General features: G+C 36.0%; 2 protein-coding genes across 7 annotated transcripts in view; one reads left to right on the top strand and one right to left on the bottom strand.

Annotated features, from left to right (window-relative positions):
• GSTO1 (glutathione S-transferase omega 1) overlaps positions 1 to 18,394 on the top strand; it is a 59,210-nt gene that overhangs the window by 26,317 nt on the left and 14,499 nt on the right. The window lies entirely within an intron of this gene.
• Positions 1 to 18,394, bottom strand: part of CFAP43 (cilia and flagella associated protein 43) — a 44,756-nt gene that overhangs the window by 22,441 nt on the left and 3,921 nt on the right. For 3 of the 6 annotated variants that reach the window (XM_048060362.2, XM_048060360.2, XM_013174514.3), the window contains exons 3-16: positions 18,279 to 18,375; positions 16,032 to 16,199; positions 14,311 to 14,461; positions 11,598 to 11,748; positions 9,707 to 9,769; positions 8,473 to 8,552; positions 7,625 to 7,756; positions 6,429 to 6,545; positions 5,305 to 5,385; positions 4,431 to 4,579; positions 3,291 to 3,394; positions 2,008 to 2,148; positions 568 to 737; positions 72 to 224 (exon numbers count right to left, since the gene is read on the bottom strand). In XM_048060362.2, the coding sequence (XP_047916319.2) occupies positions 72 to 224; positions 568 to 737; positions 2,008 to 2,148; positions 3,291 to 3,394; positions 4,431 to 4,579; positions 5,305 to 5,385; positions 6,429 to 6,545; positions 7,625 to 7,756; positions 8,473 to 8,552; positions 9,707 to 9,769; positions 11,598 to 11,748; positions 14,311 to 14,461; positions 16,032 to 16,199; positions 18,279 to 18,375 (1,757 nt within the window). Of the gene's footprint in view, positions 1 to 71; positions 225 to 567; positions 738 to 2,007; positions 2,149 to 3,290; positions 3,395 to 4,430; positions 4,580 to 5,304; positions 5,386 to 6,428; positions 6,546 to 7,624; positions 7,757 to 8,472; positions 8,553 to 9,706; positions 9,770 to 10,651; positions 11,175 to 11,597; positions 11,749 to 14,310; positions 14,462 to 16,031; positions 16,200 to 18,278; positions 18,376 to 18,394 lie in introns of those variants that run through there. The other 3 variants (XM_048060361.2, XM_048060365.2, XM_048060366.2) reach the window with 3 other exon arrangements.

Below are 18,394 nucleotides of genomic sequence, written 5' to 3'. Positions count from 1 at the left end.
TGGAAAAAAGTAGCTCTTACAGCTCTTTCTGGTGTAAACCAAACAAAGTCTGTGCCTGAATGCCTACCTACCATAGTAGAAGTATGATAAATGAACAAAACACCATCCTTTGCTGCTGATGCCAGCCATCGGCTGTTGGGTGATAAGCAGAGGAATCCTGATCCAAACTGATTGCTAGGAGTCCTCTTTTCTGATAACAATACTGGTGGGTCTTCCAAAATATTCTGCCAACCAAACAAAATGTTAGCAGCAATTGAGTTGATGGAAATATCTATACTATTTTAAGGAGACTAACGATAAATTTGTAGGTTGTCAATCACATGCCCACAAGCTACATGAGTTTTAAGAACCAGTATTTAGCTTATCTCTGTAAAAGAACAAGGAGATTTCTTTTGCCATGTTTCTGAGCAGTAGTAGTATACTGAAAATTGACATTTGGGGATGGAGTAGACATTTTTAGTGCAGAGAAGATTTTTTTTAGAAAATATCCTTCTGTATTCACTTATCTACAGAAATGTTGGCTGGTACTTCACTACCACCCAAAATAAAACAGCTTCAGGGAATTACCTGTTCAGAGAGATTGTATTTACAGATGAAAGGTGCACAGGTACAGTAGCCGTACGCTGTGTTATCCTTCAGTCTGACCGCCGAGCTCAAAGGGTAATCCAGATCATATTGCTCCCTTTTAATGGCACTAGCATTTAGCATTCCTTGTTCATTAACAAACTTTTCATTATCTAAAAAAAATGAAAAAAGAAATAGGTAGGAAGAGAAATCACCACCACTAATGTAGGTGCTCCACCTATCAGTTATTAAAACCAAACAATCTCAAAGAGTGAGCATGATCTGAGTTTTAAAGGAGGAGCATGGGAGTTAAGATTCGTAGCTCTAACACTAACTCTGTGGGTTGTGCCAATATAGCAACACTGCAGTGAAACAGAGAGACCTCTACTAGCTCTAAATAAGTACTAGAAGCAGTATAGCCAGAGTCGTGAAAATTTGTCTAATGTACCCCACTTTCTTGGGTATTATACGAGGAGTGCTAATTAGTTTGCATGGAGGATCATCATTGCTTTCATCTAGATCACATTTAGATATCTCTGCCATGAAGTATACACAGCCTGGGTGGTATTGGTTAAAGCACTTATGTTCATATCTTCAGAAGGGCATTTTATTCATTTAGGTTGTTTAATATGAGCATTCAAGAAGAGACACTTGAAATTAAGACTTATGCAAGAACTCTATATCCTCAGCATCTTTCAAAATCAAGCTTCAACATAACTGTCTATAATTGGGCAAAAAGTAATCCAACATTACTGGATATTTAGAGAAAATACTAACTTAATTGAAAATTACTTTTTAGAAAGTTTGTAAATTGTGAGGTCTTTTAAAAAATATATGTAAATAACAAGCGAATCTGACACATGGTTTACTTAGTTTTATTTTTCTCCAAAAAAGGCTTTGCTAGTCACCGTTTGCATATAATATAAAATGATACAAAAATAGAATGATGTTAATAATGAACATAAGCTACCTTTTTGGGGGTTAGAACCAGATGATCATTAAGGTCCCTTCCAACCTGAGCCATTCTATGATTTTTCTGTAACGTGACATACAGAAGATACCACTGAAACCTCAAACTGTATTGCTTGAGTGGAAATTCTTGGCTGGAAGAGACATAAAACTGGAAGTGCAGGTGTCACTTACAACCAAGTCTGTCCTGCACTGGCTGTATGGTGAGGACACCAATTGCAATTAGCCTTTGTGACTCTGCATGTGAATTACTTCTCTTTTTCCTTCCTTGGGTTTCACAGTATCACAATGTTTCTGCTGAAATGATTCAGCTGACTTTAAGTCTACAGGCAGCCATATGAGAAATGGTATCCCAGGAAAATGTCCAGATGAGATGAAGAAAGAAGTTAAGATTATTAGTATTTTGTGTAAGGAATGGCAAAAATACGTTCTTGTTTTAGGAAAACCTTATGAAGTATGTATTTCAATTCTTACCTTCTGTGAGTGCTGAAGACAGACAAAAGATTTCCAGCCTCGCTCGCTGGACCTCTGCTACATTAAGAAGTACCATTACTTCAACTAAGTTGTTCTTGAAGTCAGAAACTACAGAGAGACCCAGCACTTCATCTGCCAACACTAAAGCAGATAAGGAACACCAATGTAAATTCTTACTGATTTACGGTAACATTTTTACTACGATATTATGTGAAACAAAATGGAGATCTCAGTTCAGAACACATCTCAGCGCAACTATACTATTTTGAATTTGCATTAAAGTGTCAGACAAGCCACAACCTGACTCCATAAGTGTTGAATCCACACAAATTCAGCTTCAGGCAATGGGCACTGAGAATGCTGAGCACCAACAGTGTTTTTGTTATATTAAACATTCAAATCTGAGTTGACACCTAGCTTGAATTTTAGCAATTCTGAGACAGTCTGCTGATAACCACCAGATAAAGCACAGAAAGGCCCTGTTCTAAGAAGTCAGCCAGACAAGGAGAACATGATCAGGCAAATTCTGAAGATTATCTAAGGAGATGTAATTCTGTATATGGCTTAACATATCAACTATCCAAGTATTATCCTGGAAGTCAAACCTATTAAAATGATAAAATAATGCCCTTTATACTTAATACTTATACTTTATATATGTATGTACTTAAAATACTTAGACTTTATGTAGAAAGATGACAATCTATATGCACAGAATTATAACATTATTGGAATTGAGACTACAAGCAGATTTACATATTTTAGAACAATTTTTTTGTGACTTAAAATTCCATCATTTTTCACTCTTCAGTAAAAATCACCAAACCTGACAATTCCATCAGTACCCATATTAAAGATGTCTGGGGTGGGCATTTAACAGGAGATCGCATTCAAGTGTCATGACCTATAGATCATTAGTGTAAGTCCTCATATGGCGGGCCATGGAGATATTAAGTTCTTTGCCACCACTATTACTTTTGTGCTGGAGTTTTGATCAATTGGTCAACTGATCCAGTCTCTTCCCTGGGACTTATACATGCCCTGGCAGAAAAGTCATATTTGTGCATTTGCAAACTAAAATTATGGAGGGATGAGATTGTTCAGGACATGATTTTTTTTGGGAAATGGATGGGAAAATACTTTTACAGTTAGTCCTCCTAAAACCTATACAGAACGAAAAAGGGTGACTTAGTCTAATGACTAAGTAATATACTTTAAAAAGTATATATAAAATATAACAAATAGTGAAAACATGATGTAATTTATGTTGTTACAAATATTACCTATATATCCAAGAACCTGGAATAATTTTGAAGGCCGGGCATCTAGAATAAAGATATGTTCTTCTGTAGCTCTAGTGATGAGGAACTGGCCACTCTGGTCGTAACTAGGTAAAATAAAAATCCAAGTAAAATACAGATTTTGAATGTTAAATTCTAAAAACCATTCAGTGCAGTCAATAAAAAGGTCAAATTTTATTCACAGTTTCACTCTCGTAACTCTGCTGACTACCTTGAGTTGCACAGATGCAACTGAGATTTCAGCTTCTAGGTTTACAGTCTCAGAGCCTGATACAAATCCTAGTGCTATAAGTGCAATTTCTGATTGAGTGGGTTGGCAATCTAGAGTTGATGTCATACCATAGCAATCTATTTTAACAGCTTCCTTTGAAGTTAAATTATTTTAAATAAAACTACTAAGCATATTTTTATATTTTTTGAATAGGCATGTCTTTGCATTGATTTCACTTTGAATAAGTTCCTTTCCATATCTATTTTTAATGTTTTATCTTAGGTAATTATGAAAAGAGATCCCATCTGACTCTCCAAGTAACAGGCAGATTTACATTAATGTTTAGCAGTTCAAAATCAATTTATTTTTAAGATAGAAGTAAAATACTCTCCGTTTTTTTATTATTGAAAAATAAAAAAGTAAGCCTTTCGGATCACAAAAACTATTTATAGAAGGATTGGTAAATTCTAGCAGTATTAGCAAATGAAGTGTTAATAACTGTAACAAAAAGATCCACCATATAAGAAGGGATGACCCAAAGGCTTAAATTTAGCTTCATAAAACCTTGAATTTATATTCAGTGAAAAATAGCTCTCTAAGTTCAGATACGTGGAATGGCACATAATTACTGCATATGGTGATCTGTCAAGAAGGATCCTATACGTCAGTATCCCTAGTGTTCCATTAATCTTTCATAATAATACAACCTTATATTTTTCTCATCTAAATCCTGGTACTACTCTTGCAAGCAATACAGAAAAAAAAAAAAAAAGATTGGAAAAAAACCTGAAACAGTTAAAATACTTTACTTTGACATTTTTAGAATAAAAACTTCATTTTTTTTGTTTAACTAACTGCATTATTCAAGCAACAAATCAATACTATTCCTGCCCCTGTTATTGCATACTTACTGCAAAGACAGTACTGGAAATTTGGAAAGAAAAATTCTGTGAACAACCCGTGGAGCTTCAACATCGGTAACATCAATGAAATATATCTGACCACTTTTGGTCCCTACAGCAACACTGTTTGAGGAAGGACAGCAAGCCATAGCAGTTGCCTAGTTAAGAAATAAAAAGATACTCAACAGCTCCATATCATTTTATATGACATTATGCTATATGTTAGTATGCAATTTCTTTTACCATTTACAAGTCCCTAAAATTCAGAGAAGAAAACCAAAGTGATCTATCTAAAAATCTATTTTATTTTTTACAAATAAAGGAGTTTAATAGACATCATAAGCATTTTTTCTTATGCTCCATATCTACCCATCAAAAGATAATTCTCTGTTTCTCTGGAAAAAAAGACAGGATTTTTCAGGACTTGAATGCATCTCGAATCACAACAAAGCATTAACAGTTGGAAATACTTTATCAACTCAATTCCAAAAACTTGTTTTTCAGATCAGTCAAGGCTTTCAGTTTTTATACACTTGAAACATTTCCTGTCAGTTCTGATACTCATTAAAAATACAAATTTAATAAACTAATATCATACAGATTTAGATACATTTTTTTAAACAAATATATGCTTAAAGACATATCACTAGGACATTAGGATGAAATGCCTACTTTGCTTTCTGAGTTAAATTTGTGATTAGGTCAAGGAATCATTCCAAAAGAGAGTCTTTTTAAAGTCTTTCATGTGTTCCTTAAAGACACTACTTAGCTTTCCTCAAAACTGTCTGATCCAATTTTATCGAATATTATGTTATGAATTGAAAAATATTCAAGATGAATATTTTAAGTATCAGTCACTACATAAACTCCCAGTTATGTGTACCTCAATATTAAGGTTTCTCTTGCTAAGAGAAGTCCCATCTTCCAGGAGCCAAACTTGTACTTCACCTGAAATTGTTACAGACTTGAACAAAGAAAAACATAGTCAGATGAAGGTGGAATAACCAAATAGTCTGGAAGTAGCTAGTAGCTATGCTATGGAATATAAAGTCAACTGAGTGTATCAGATCAAGGGTTCCTAGTTTTGCTTGGAATGATCTCACTTTTGCTGTTTAATATTTTTAATGTTTAATATTTTCTGTGAATTGCTGCAACTACAGGAATGGTCTTTAAACAAGATGAGACAAGGGTAAAACATAAGCTTGATCAATATTAGCATTTGTCCAACAATAAGAAAAACTGCTTAGAATTTTCTTTGCAAAAGAAAGTGCTTAAGGAGAGGTCTTTGCTTTCTCACATGAAGAATGACGCATATTATAATTTTGCTTCATTTTCTTATACTCAGACAATTTTATAATTCCACAGTAAAGTATGGCTAGAGACCAATCAACCCTCATGTTACTTATTCTGAAGTAAAATTTATCATTCCCATGCTAAGAACAAAGAAACAGATTCAGCAAAGTTAATTAAGACCCCAAGGTTCCTACTTGAAGAATTCATGGCCTGGGGACAAATCAGACTTGCTGGCTAAAATATGTCTTGTAGGAGGTCAAAGACATTGAACAAAAGCAAGGAGTTTCTCAGAATGGACAGATCCATGAGTAAGGCCTTCTTTCTCCCTGGACCCATGACAGAGGCATCTCTCTTCCAATTTGTGCTGAGGGCTGCAAATATCAGTAGGAACTCCTTGTTCCAATATCTATTCTCTGAACTTTATTCACCTTCTGTACAATTATGTTCATGAACACTTGTAAGTCATACAAATCGACAGCAAAACCAGTATGACATTTTAGCCATCTGTGAATTATCCACCCTGTATTCTAAAGCATGTTCTGACCTTTTTGTAGGCCATACCTGAATTAATGCCATTTACATCCTTTAATGAGTAGTTACATTACCGTAACAAACATCATGAGTCCCAGTAAGACTGTTGGTTTTGTGCCTTAGAAACATATCAGTTACCTGAAAAAAGCCACTATTATATATAAAGAGAACATCATTTCATACCACACAGTACTTGTTCTCTGGAGGAAGAAAATCAGCCGCCAGAAAACAACTGCTGCTTGCATCCAGGAGTTTGACAGCTTCTCCACTGTGGGCAGGTTTGTAAGTATAGATTGTCCCCTGACAAATAAAAAGAAATAATCCATCACTGGGCTATCAAACTTTTCATTAAAAGCTTTCAAATACTTCAGCCAAAAAATATCCATTTTTCTGAGCTTCACTCTTTAAAGGTTTTTATTTGATACTAAAATGAAAGTGCCCAGTAGAGTTCAGCTGAATTTAGCAGATTATATTAACCTATACTAGCTGAAGATCAGGTTAGTTCACTTGATAGTGATCCAGCTAGTCACATTTTTTGTCTTCTCAAAATTACTTCAATAAAATAATTTAAAAACATCCTATTTCATCTTACTCCAAGAATCAATAAATATACTAAAACAGCACAAAATGCAAATCATAAACAACATGCTTTAAGAGATGCTTTTATCTGAAGATCTCAGGGCCTCTTAGAAGCAATTCATAACTAATATTGAGAAATAACTTAGAAGCGCTCTACTCATTTTACAAAAGAAGAATTAAATCAAAGAGAATGTGACCAAAGTTACCATGGCATTGCCATTGAAACCTCCCCTCCACCCCGAAGAACCTTAGGAATGCCAATTTAAATGATCAAAGGTCTGGAAAAAAGGCTGTAATCTGAGGATTTGGCCTTCTTGCATAAGATATCTGGACATCAAGCTGGCCAAAGAAGAATCTTGGACTGGATTGCCGGACAAATTCAACATGAATGTGCAGAATAACTCTACTACATAGCCACAGTAGGTCTGATGTACCCAATTTACACTTTTCTTACTGGGCAGGCATACATTAAGTCTAGAGCTCATGCACGGTAGGTCCCGCATGGCCTGGACACACTGGAGACCCTGAATCCATATTCCACACAAACGAGTGTTTTTGTTGGGAAATTAGGAAACAACTATTCTTTATAATCAACCATCTGTAGAAGATGATTTGTCTGTGCTTCACTACAAGTTTCTTATCTTGCGTTAAAAACACCACATGGACCAAGTTCATTGCTGGTATACATCTGTTGACTTACGGAATTACATTATGGACATTTCACATTAGCAGCATCGGCATGCACATATAGGATCACAGGAACATCTCATTACATGATGCTATTATCTCAAATGCTATACCTGATCAGTAATAAGCAGAAGTATTGTGTAATCAGGAGAGAACAGGAGGTTGGATATAGGTTCTACGATGTCAGCACAGATTTTCATCTCATACTGAAGACCTCTGATGTGGTAAAAGAATAAAACGCCCTCCTGTGCAGAAAAGTACAAATCATCAGGTCTAGGTCATTCATCCTAGCCCACTCTGCCAAACTTACCAGCAAGAACTTCTGAAAACCTCTAAAGTAACAGTTTTTACCTTTATACCATCACTAACAGTCTGATATGCCCTTACTCTGTCTACATCTAGAGGACTCTTACCTTGAATAATAAATCTACTGAAAAATGAAGGTGTTCCTTAGTAACAGTACGTTTGATAACAACAGACTCATCGGTTAATATTTAAGATTTTATATATATATATATATTTAAAAGTGTCGTAATTTGTTCCACTCTTAACCAGTAGTTTACCATCATGCATTTGGGTTAAACAATGAGGCAGATTTTGCACAAAACAACTTTGCAATTCTCTTGGCCATCTTCTCTACTTTCATGTTTCAAGTTCATCTTTCTTTTCTGTTCCTCTAGAATGCTCCCTGTCTTCTGTTAAAAATAGTATTATCCTCTTTTGTCACTTCTTTTACTACAAAAATTGAATCTCTTCCCACCCTGCGCCCTTCCAATTTCTTGTCCCAAGTCTTAACAAGGAAAATATACACAATGCCAGAGGACTGTTAACAGCTCTGCAACCCTCCTTTTTTTTTTTCCTAGCTCCCGTCTTTGTACTGAACTCTACAAATGTATTCAATTTAAATATTCTTTGATTTTCACGCAGCATGAATAAGTTAAGACCATGAAGGATGCCTTACGCTTCCAGCTGTGTACAGTCCCTCGTTACAAAATGCCATGGCAAATACAACTGTTCTTTGCAGATTCCTTGGTTTGCCACCTGAGAGCACAAGACCGACATAAAATATCAAATTTAATTTATTTCAACATGTGTCTCAACTTCAAGTCTGGGAGAATTTACTATTTGAGAGCAAGAAGATCTATGGACTATGATTCTATGACATATTCTTTGGACTTTTTGCTTTGGTAATACAGGAGAAGGCTGGTATACATAATTTGAAGTGACAATACTGCTGTGGTCTGATGAACTAGAAACTGATCTGAGAAATAGTTTGATTGTGTAAAGGCTGCTAAATAGCTACAAAGACCAATATACTAAGTTTGTCAATAACAGAATCATACTGCCATATAGGTTGGAAGGGACCATAGAAATCCTCTGATCCACCCTCCTTCCTGCTCAGCGAAGAGCCAACTCAAATTTAGACCCAACTTCAAACTTGGATCACGTTGTGCAGAATTATATCAGGGTCATATACAGCTGATACCCACTCTGAATATCGCCAAGGATAAAAATTCCATAGCTTCTTTGGGCAACCTGTTCCAGTGTCTTCACTATGATTTTTTTTCTTATTATTTACCCAGAATTTCTGCTGATGCAAACTATATCCTTTGCCTGTCTGGTTAAATCCTCTCTGTTACCTTTCGTTAGGTAGCTAAAGCAATAGTAAGATACCTCTTTTCATTCAGGCTAAACAAACAGTTCTCTCAGCCCAGCCCATCTTTCTATGTCAAGTACTCAAACTGCAATAATCTTTGTGGCCTTGTGCTGAAATTCCTCCATGAAGTGGATATCTTTTTTGCACTCTGGAATCCAAAACAAAGTGTTCGAAACAACCCCTAAATCCTAACTTAACTAAATTACAAGTCACTGCAGTTCTAAAAAAAATGTTACTAAACCTAAGCAGAAGAGAACCTACTCTAACATCACTTATTCCGATTTAAATTAGAATTAACAGATATTATTTCACTGCCGCTGTTTCTCTTGAGGCTATTCATTTGACTTTCTATCAGCACAAAACCTAGTAGTTATTTATTAGGTACACGTGAAAAAGATTGACATCAATCTGTCTTACAGAGGCCAGTGTGATCTGAGTTCTCCTAACCACTGGCTTCCAACTATACTCACGTATTACCACTCTTAGCTGTCACTGGTGTTGCCTAAGATCTATTAGCTTGATTTGAACATGGAAATACCTTTTTTTTTCCATACTTCTCTACGAACATATGCCACCACGTCCGATACTTTACGCATGTGTTCTGCACAAAAGAAAAATAATATCAACCTTGTTTATATGTCAGTGTTGCACTAAAAGGCAGTCTACTGCAAAAAGGACTGAGCTCAGTATAATGAATCAAAAATGTACATTCTTTCCCAATATCCATCATTACGTAACTGGGCAGGCACAATCTTTCTGTAGTTCAGCTGACAGCTCTAAAAGGAAGTGGAAATACAGCACATGCTTAAGGTTGGACACGCACTTGAATATTCTACTAAATAAAGACAGATTTAAATTTAATTATTTTAAATTAAGTAGAAGCTTCAATACAATATGATTAGCGGCAATTCTGTTACAGCTTTAGGACAGGACTCAAAGAAGAATATACAGGCCAAGTAAAAGCCCAGATGGCAAACGTTTTTGTTTCTTTCTACTGAACAGGCAAAAACGCTTCTAGTCACACCTCAGCTTTTCTTGTTCCAGTTCTTGATTTGGTAAGCTTACAAATCTGATAATTTCAGAAGCAGAGGAACACAGCTGGATTTTTTACTTTTTTAAGGAGCAGCCTTCCATTATTGTGTTAACTATCAAAACTGAACAGAGGTACAGTACTTTGGGAAAGTCAGGGATACTTGCAGCAGCTTGAAAAATAATACTTTAAACAGCAAAAGAAGAAATCAAGATTATCGTCAGCCTGTCCATTAACTCTAACTCAGTCTTCATTAGCGAAACAGTTCTATGCTGGTTTACAACAACGTATTACCCTCTTCTAGTGCTGGGGAGAAGCATGTTGCACTACTCCTCTTACCACCAGTTCGCTGAACCAGTGAACTTCGTGTGTGCACTAGGCCTGACACCTTCCATCCCTGCAAAGGATGACAGGGTACAGGTTGCCATTGCCAGAACAGTTCATGCTGCCCACCTCTAACTGTCCTCCAGCTTAGAAGCCCTCAGAATGGGCATAGATGGGTAGCACATGGTGGGGAGCAGGGGTGAGACCTCGGGGTTCCCAGAAAAAAAGGAGGCATGGAGTGTGCTGCTGTTGCCAGAAAACTTCATTCGCCAGCGTACCAGAGGTCTCCATGAGAAAAGAAAGACTGGAATATATATGGGGGAGACAAATTACCTTAGTAGGTTGCAATCAATTTGAGGGACATGTGCTGAGCATTCTAGAACAACTTCAATGCAGATTGCTTTGTTTTAAGCCAGAGGCATCTTCTGCTCACCCTCTGTGCTTGATACTTTCTGCAATAAAACCTGATAGTCTTTACAGACTTGTCATTAGAAAATTCATTATGTAACAGCTGACCTTAAGGACTTATAGTAAGCAGCATTATATTCAGTTCAGTTGTGCTGTTAATTGATATCATGCTAAACCTGAGTCTTCAAAGATCTGTTCTATCGTTATCTAACATTCCAAATGAGGACAATCCAACATTTCATACAAAATCAAATAAATTATTGGTACTTAACCAGCAGTAACTGGACTGTGTATAGCTGGTATAGTAATAGTTTTATGTTAATTTAATAGGGCTGTTAATAAGATAAAGGTTCCTGGAACTGTTTTCATTTTATCTATCAGTTTTCATGTATTTAGAGCTTTTTTTTCTTTTTTTTCTTGCCTTAGAAAAATGAATGCTTTGTAAAGAGTGCTAAAGAAACCCACTTAGAAGTTAAACAGACATTCTGAAATGTTTATCATACTAATAAAAGAACAACGATTTTCATATGGCTCTACTATATAGCTTTACATCTTCTGTAAGTTATACAACAGAAGAAAAGAAAGCAAAAAAAAAAAAAAAAGCTTTCGTTGTCCTACCCGTCTTCCTCCTTACATGAATAAAACACTCAACAGAGCTCTTTCTTACCTGGTAGAGGTTTTTGTTGAAGAACACAAGCACTGAGTGTCTTGGCATCAATTTTCAAAATATATCCTTCTTTACAGCCCATGTAAATGTCAGAGGTTGCAGTCCAGCAGTGGGCAGTAGGATGCACTGGAGGCTTAATAGCAGTTCTAGGCTTCAGCACAAAAATAAACAAGTTAAATTAGCAACTGGCAAATATCTGTATAGTTACATACATTTTAAGGCCAATAAAAAAATCATTATCTCATCTGATTGTATTATATTCAGTCATCCTTTCACTGAGGCTAGGAATTTGGGAACCAAGAACTACTTTCAGAAAAGCCTATCTCTGGAGACAGAGGTGGAAAACTCGCATCTCTCCCCAGAAGCCTGTGTAAACAATGTATTATATTTTCATTAAAAATGATGTGTGTATGTGTATATATATATGTGTGTGTGTGTGTATATATATGTATATATATATTTCCTGGATTTGTTCTCCAACATTTTTGTCTTCTAGCTTGGAAATCCCTCTGGAATCTTCCCTACTCTTACAAAGATCTTGACCCACCATAACCATTTCATTTCCCAATTTTTAATGATAAAATTATGATAAAATTCAACACAATGAGCTCCCAGATCGTGGGATTTTTACACCAGAATAGCAGTGGGATCCAAAATTGAAATAGTTACCCCCTATGACATCACCCTGATAAATGTTTTTCAAACTGCTTTTCAGAACAGTCTTCACTTTGTAGACATATCTTAGTTTTTTTTTCTTCATCATGTGGTCTTGCATACATGTTAGCATTAAAATGCACTTTGTTTGAATAGCTTCTCTTATCATACAACCAAACTGTTCTGAAAAAAACAGCTCTGTCAAACTTTCTGTCATTTATAAATTAGTTCTAGAAATATCCCAGCCATAGACCTCCCACGTGCCTTGAATTTCATCTCTCTAAAACAAATCTCATAAATCTGTCATCCATAAAACAGGAAGAACAGTACCTCTCCACCAAATATTATTAAACACTGTGACCTGCTCAGATACAACGGTAATGGGGGTTATATAAATACCAAGAATAGAAAGAACCAGATTGAAGAGGCTTCAGTGAAGAAATGTAAAAACACATGAGAAAACCTTGTGAGAACAATTAAAAGAAGATTCAAAGAACAATGTCTGTGGGCAGAACTACTTTACTACTTTATAAATCAAATAGGACAAACTACTAAATCTATAGCAGGTTGGGACTTTATATCACCAGAAAAACATTTAATATAGGCATTTTCCTTGATTCTACAAGGCTCGAACAGCACAAATCTTTGGCAAGGTTGCAAATGAACTACTGTGAATCAGAAGCTTCCTCTGTGAAGACAACTTTTGTAATGTTCCTTTGTCCTTACTGCCTTTACACAAACTAGATAAAATATGCTAATCCTAGGACGAGATTATGTAAATCCAAAATGAGGTTGCTTCTTGAACTGTGCATTGGTACAATGGTGCATAATAATAATGCAGTCTTTTTTTTAAACTTCTGTCCCTTTTGAATAGCGGCTCTGCAGAGAAAAAAAAATCTAGGATGGATCCTTGTCATTAAAAGTTTTATAAAAAGTCAATGGAATAAAACTGGTACTGGCAATGAAGTGGAGTCAAATGCAGTTAAATGGAGTTAATTGCAAAGAATTTACAAAACTTAAGTCCCAGCTATAAGAAATATTGAAACAAAACTAAATCAATACCATGCAAGAAAAAAAGGCTCGATACCCTTAGGATGTTACGATTCCTTTCACTTTGCTGCCCCGTTGTGGTTACACTCTGGTACATACCTGGCCTCAGTACCTTGTTCTAGAGCGTGGACACCTAACAAGCAAAGAAGTGCGCTTGCAGCAGGCTTGCTTTTCTTACTGGCCTATCACACATTCCTTAGGAGTGGGCTACTGCCTCCGAGGAACCACGGACTACAGGGGTTGACAATAACTCCTCTACTTATTAGTCTAAATAAATGGTTCTCCGATTTTGATGCTTGTATCAACAAAACGTTGACCTCAGCTGACTTGGACTTAGTGATAAAGAAAACTTATCCTTCTATTGAATTCTGTGGGGATTAAGAGAGCTTCATCAGGCTATGATACTGTTTCCACTGCATTAAGCTGAAAGCACCTCATTAACCACCCCAGGAGCACCACATTGTCTCTTATTAATTAAAAGCAAACAAACAAAAACCCATAATGTTAGAGAGGAAAATAACTCCAAGGTATGAACAAATGTTGACACACAGATTTTAGTCCAGAGTCAGTCAACTGCTCATGTACATTTGTAATAGAATACAAATCATCAGTGATAGCAACCATTTATTTAAACATCTGCAGCAGCAGCCGGTCAATTTATAAAGTCAGTGAGGAATGGTAGTTACAGCACTAAATACTTTGTACAGGTTGGTTCATTACAGCAACTGCAGTCTGAAGATGTCTGGATATCTGAAGAACTCAGCAAGCTCGGTAATTTCAATCTCACTGAAAGTTGCTGCATTAGATACTTTTCAACATAAGAATCTGAACAAAACAGTATTTCAAAGAAGCATCTTCTACATCAAGTGTATCCAGATCAACTTGTGCAGGAACTGATTTTCCAAAGCCGTATGTTTCATGTTGGGAGGCTGGGAAGGGAGTGCTTTAACTTACAAGACACGTGTTTGCAATTCCCCCCAGAGCAGAATAACATAAAATTAGTAGCTACCATGAATGTTTCTGCTTCATCTCCTACCAATCCGGCAATGGCTGAAACTGGCATAACAGGGCCATGGTAGGGATCTTCGTTACCAGAATCCGGGAAAAACAAATCTTCATGAAGATTCAGAGACCCTTGTCCATGAGGGAGTTTCACAGGGCTGTGAAAAAGCAAGAGACACTGTCTGAGGAAAAGAAATACCACAAATAGTAAATGCTGATACAAAACTGGGAAGCATGTTTTCAAAATGTGGAGATGCCAATTCAGTTAATGGGCTTTACTTTGGCAACAATAATGGAAAACTGTTCATAGAATCATAGAATGGTTTGGTCTGGAAGGGACCTTAAAGATCATCTAATTCCAATCCCCCTGCCATGGGCAGGGACACCTCCCACTAGATCAGGTTGCTCAAAGCCTCATCTAACCTGGCCTTGAACAATTCCTACAACATTGCTGTAGAGAATCATTCTACATGGCATGTACTGTTTCACTGAAAAGTAATAGTAATTTATCTACAAAGGAGAGATGTTCCTAACTGGCTGAAGTGGACTGCCACATTCTAGCTCATTGTCTTTTCTTGTCGCTTTGGACAAACAACTGTTCTATCCTTCTGTTTCCTCATTAACCAGGATTATTAATGCCACACACCTAACTTGTATGTACATGCTGTGAGGATTCAAGCTTAATGCTTATTTAGAGAAAGTTAATAAGTTAATAATCAGTGTATGAGTGGCTGTTATAATGCGGGAATTCTGGATTCTATAGTTTACAAACTATGCTATATATAATTATATATATATATAAAATATTATGTAAAATAAATAATTCTCAGTGGAGGTTTAACGCCCACTCAATGGAATGAAAAGCGAAAGAAAAAAAAAAGGATATGTAAGTATGTTTGCAAAAGGCAATACACCTTCAACTTCCAGGTCTCAGATTAAGGCCTCATCTATACTTTTACTACTATAACCATGTCAGGGGTAATAGACTGGTTATATTCATAGTTAATGGGATGAAATATGCTGTTGGGGATTGTAGAATAGCGGCCACTGTAACAGCATGTATGTTATACTTGAAGATCTCTGTCTTGAACAATGCATACTAGTCCACCTGTTCTTATACCAGTCTCAAAAAAAGTTTTTAGCGTAAATAAATTCAAGGTTTGCTGTGCTCAGTGAATTGCATTATCAGAGCCATCCCCTCTGCATCTGTAAATTGACCACAGAAGCTGGATATCACACAGAAACGTGATACTGCTTTTGGTCCAATTAGTGACTGCAACTACATATTGCTTAACAACGCTTACTAGGAAGCAAATTGATCCATACCCAGCAGTCTCATAGCCACAAAAGCAATGCACGTTCCCACTCAGTGCTCAGAATAACCACTTGCAGGAACAGGAAAGCAGTCCAGGCACTGTATTAATGCAATTGGGTAGCTTTTGATAGAGACAGCTACCAAAAGTGCCGATTAGTATTAGCTTCAATGGTGTGCATGACTGGGATATGAGAGTGCTAAGAAATGAAAGCATGAATTCAATTCACTTGATTAACTAGCTAGAATCAAACTGGTTGCGATTTAACAATCACTGATTGTAATTGCTAGGCAAACTAAATTGGATTAAATTCTTTGCAAACAGATGTAGGTTGCTAGTCTTAGTCATTAAAATATACTTCTAGGTTTTTTTTTTGTTTTTTTTTTTTTTTTAACTTGAAAGGTGTTCTACTTACTTTCGCTTAAGGTGATGCTCATCATAATTCCTTTCAATATGCCAGACAGTAACAGAGCTCTCATTAACAGAACACAGTTGTTGCCAATTCATGGGATTAAAACTTAACGAGGTCACTGGTATGGCTGGCTGGGACTCACTGCACAGGAGGATATTTTCTTGCCAGTTCCTTCATTAAGGAGAGTAAAAGAAAATCAAATCCACTAAAGTCATCAAAAACATTCAAGCCAAATATGTGCATGTGATTCTAACTGACATTCGAGATCACAACTGGAAAACAAATACTTTACCACTGACTAAAAACTATGCTGTCAAACAAGACGGGTTCTGAGACCGAAAAGGATGTGGTTAATTAGCCACGCATACAATTAGTACTGCTACAAAAAGAATGAATAGTAACATAATTTTGAGAACTCAGAAAGAGAGAAAACTCAGTCAGCCCTTGATTATCAATGAATTCCTTGGGTCGTACAGTAATTGCGCTGTGAATGCAGGCACACGCTACAGCTGCTTTAACTAATTTGGGCAGAAAACAGCACAGAATTTTTGAGGGGCTGTTACGTACAGCTGTACATAACATAGGAATACATTTTTCTGGTGTAACCTATTGTATAGTCTCATACTCTTAATTCACATATTTCTCTGTTGTCCAGATTAATTCTTGACTGCATTTGCATTTTAGGTGCTGTCTGAAAACTGATTAACATAATTTGAAAAAACGGTTATAGCTGTTTCTTAATTTCATTGGCAATATATCTGACAATTTAAATAATGTTTATAGCTCTTATATTTGTCATTACTACTGAGATGAAGAAAACTAAAATGCATACAGTGCTGTAAATGGATTTAATTTAATTGTGTTGTTCTGGCTTGTATGAAATCTCTTCTCAGGAACTGATCAGGATGCAAGACAATGATGTAATATTGATAGCGTGTGCAAAAAAAAAAAGAGTAGTATTCACACATAAGCACTAACTCTCGTTAACATTACAGAAAGTTATAAGCCGCAATTCTGACTTTAAAAGGTACCAGCGTAGATGTCTCTCTCTAAAGATGTCAGTATTCTCATCTCATACCTAACAGTGCCAACAATCTTAGAGCAGATAATTTGTTAAGATCTGAAACACGATGGTATCTAAAACAGGAATCTGAAATTGAGCCTCTCCTTCAAAAAGAAAGGAATAAAGATCTGGGGATAAAATAACACACACAAAAGGCAGCTTTTAGTTATCCATAGGCTTTCTCTGCTCTGAGGTTGAGTTAACTTTCACAACATCTCTTACACCTTTTATTCTAAACTACGTGCTTAAAATTTCTACAAATTTCTACAATGAATGCACATTATAATCTAGCAGCAATAAGGAAGATCCTGATCTTACAGTAAATTCACCTACCTCTGTTCGAGTTATTATAAATTCTAAGTTTAATATTGTAAGGTGGTTCTGTTTTGTTATTCAGCTCTTTCTGACTGGAATCAAAGGTTGTTCTAATGATAATTACATGCTGACAGTTGAATTTGTGCAGATTCAAATAGGTCTCCATTGTTCAGCCTTGGAAAGTGTCACTATTTTAAAGCATTTAAATATTTCTAGATGTTTCCATTTTAGGGATAACATAGAATAGTCTTTCAAGGCAGTGGATTTTTGTTTAAGGGCATGTGTCAAATATATCAGACCATGCATATTATTTCTGTGAGTGATAAGCATGTGAACTCTTTCTGACTCTTCTCTAATCATTGTAAAAGAAACATAAAAGTCATCATTACATTGAAAGTATACAGTATATTCCTACAATTTTTGCCATGCAGGCAAGAGCAGAATTTTATTTTTACAGAACATATTTTGACTTTCCGCATCTCCACCGTATCACATAATATTTCTTTTCACTGCAGCGATTAAAGCGATGATCTAACCCAGTGACACGTAGTAGTGTAATCACTGAGCACACCTGTAAGACAACTAAGATCAAGCACAAGTAATTAAGAGGACTACTGAAAACAAAAATTTTGAACAAGCTAGAAGATAGCTATGGCAAAGTAACAGTCTTTCTGACTAGTGCTAGAAAAAAAAAACAGCAAATTTGGCACAGAAGGTTTGCAGACAATGATCCATTGGAAAAAAAAAAAAAAAGAAAGATGAAGGCAACCAGTTTATCTTTCACGTTTGTTAATTAGTTTATGCTAAAATAGCACACATACAAAAATATTAATTAAATGCAAATGGTATTAAAGAAATTTTTTCACTCTTACCATACTGAAAGAACAAATTCCGGGATTGAAGAGTAACTGGCTAGATAAGGGCCTGTGAAACTAAACGCAAGTACAGTGTAGTCCAGCTGAACATTACCTAAAACATAAAAACAAAG

This window comes from Anser cygnoides, chromosome 7 (genome assembly GCF_040182565.1).
Source record: "Anser cygnoides isolate HZ-2024a breed goose chromosome 7, Taihu_goose_T2T_genome, whole genome shotgun sequence".
NCBI classification, from domain to species: Eukaryota; Metazoa; Chordata; class Aves; order Anseriformes; family Anatidae; genus Anser; species Anser cygnoides.
Note: the sequence above shows the minus strand (reverse complement) of the source record. Positions and strands in the feature narration are given on the sequence as shown.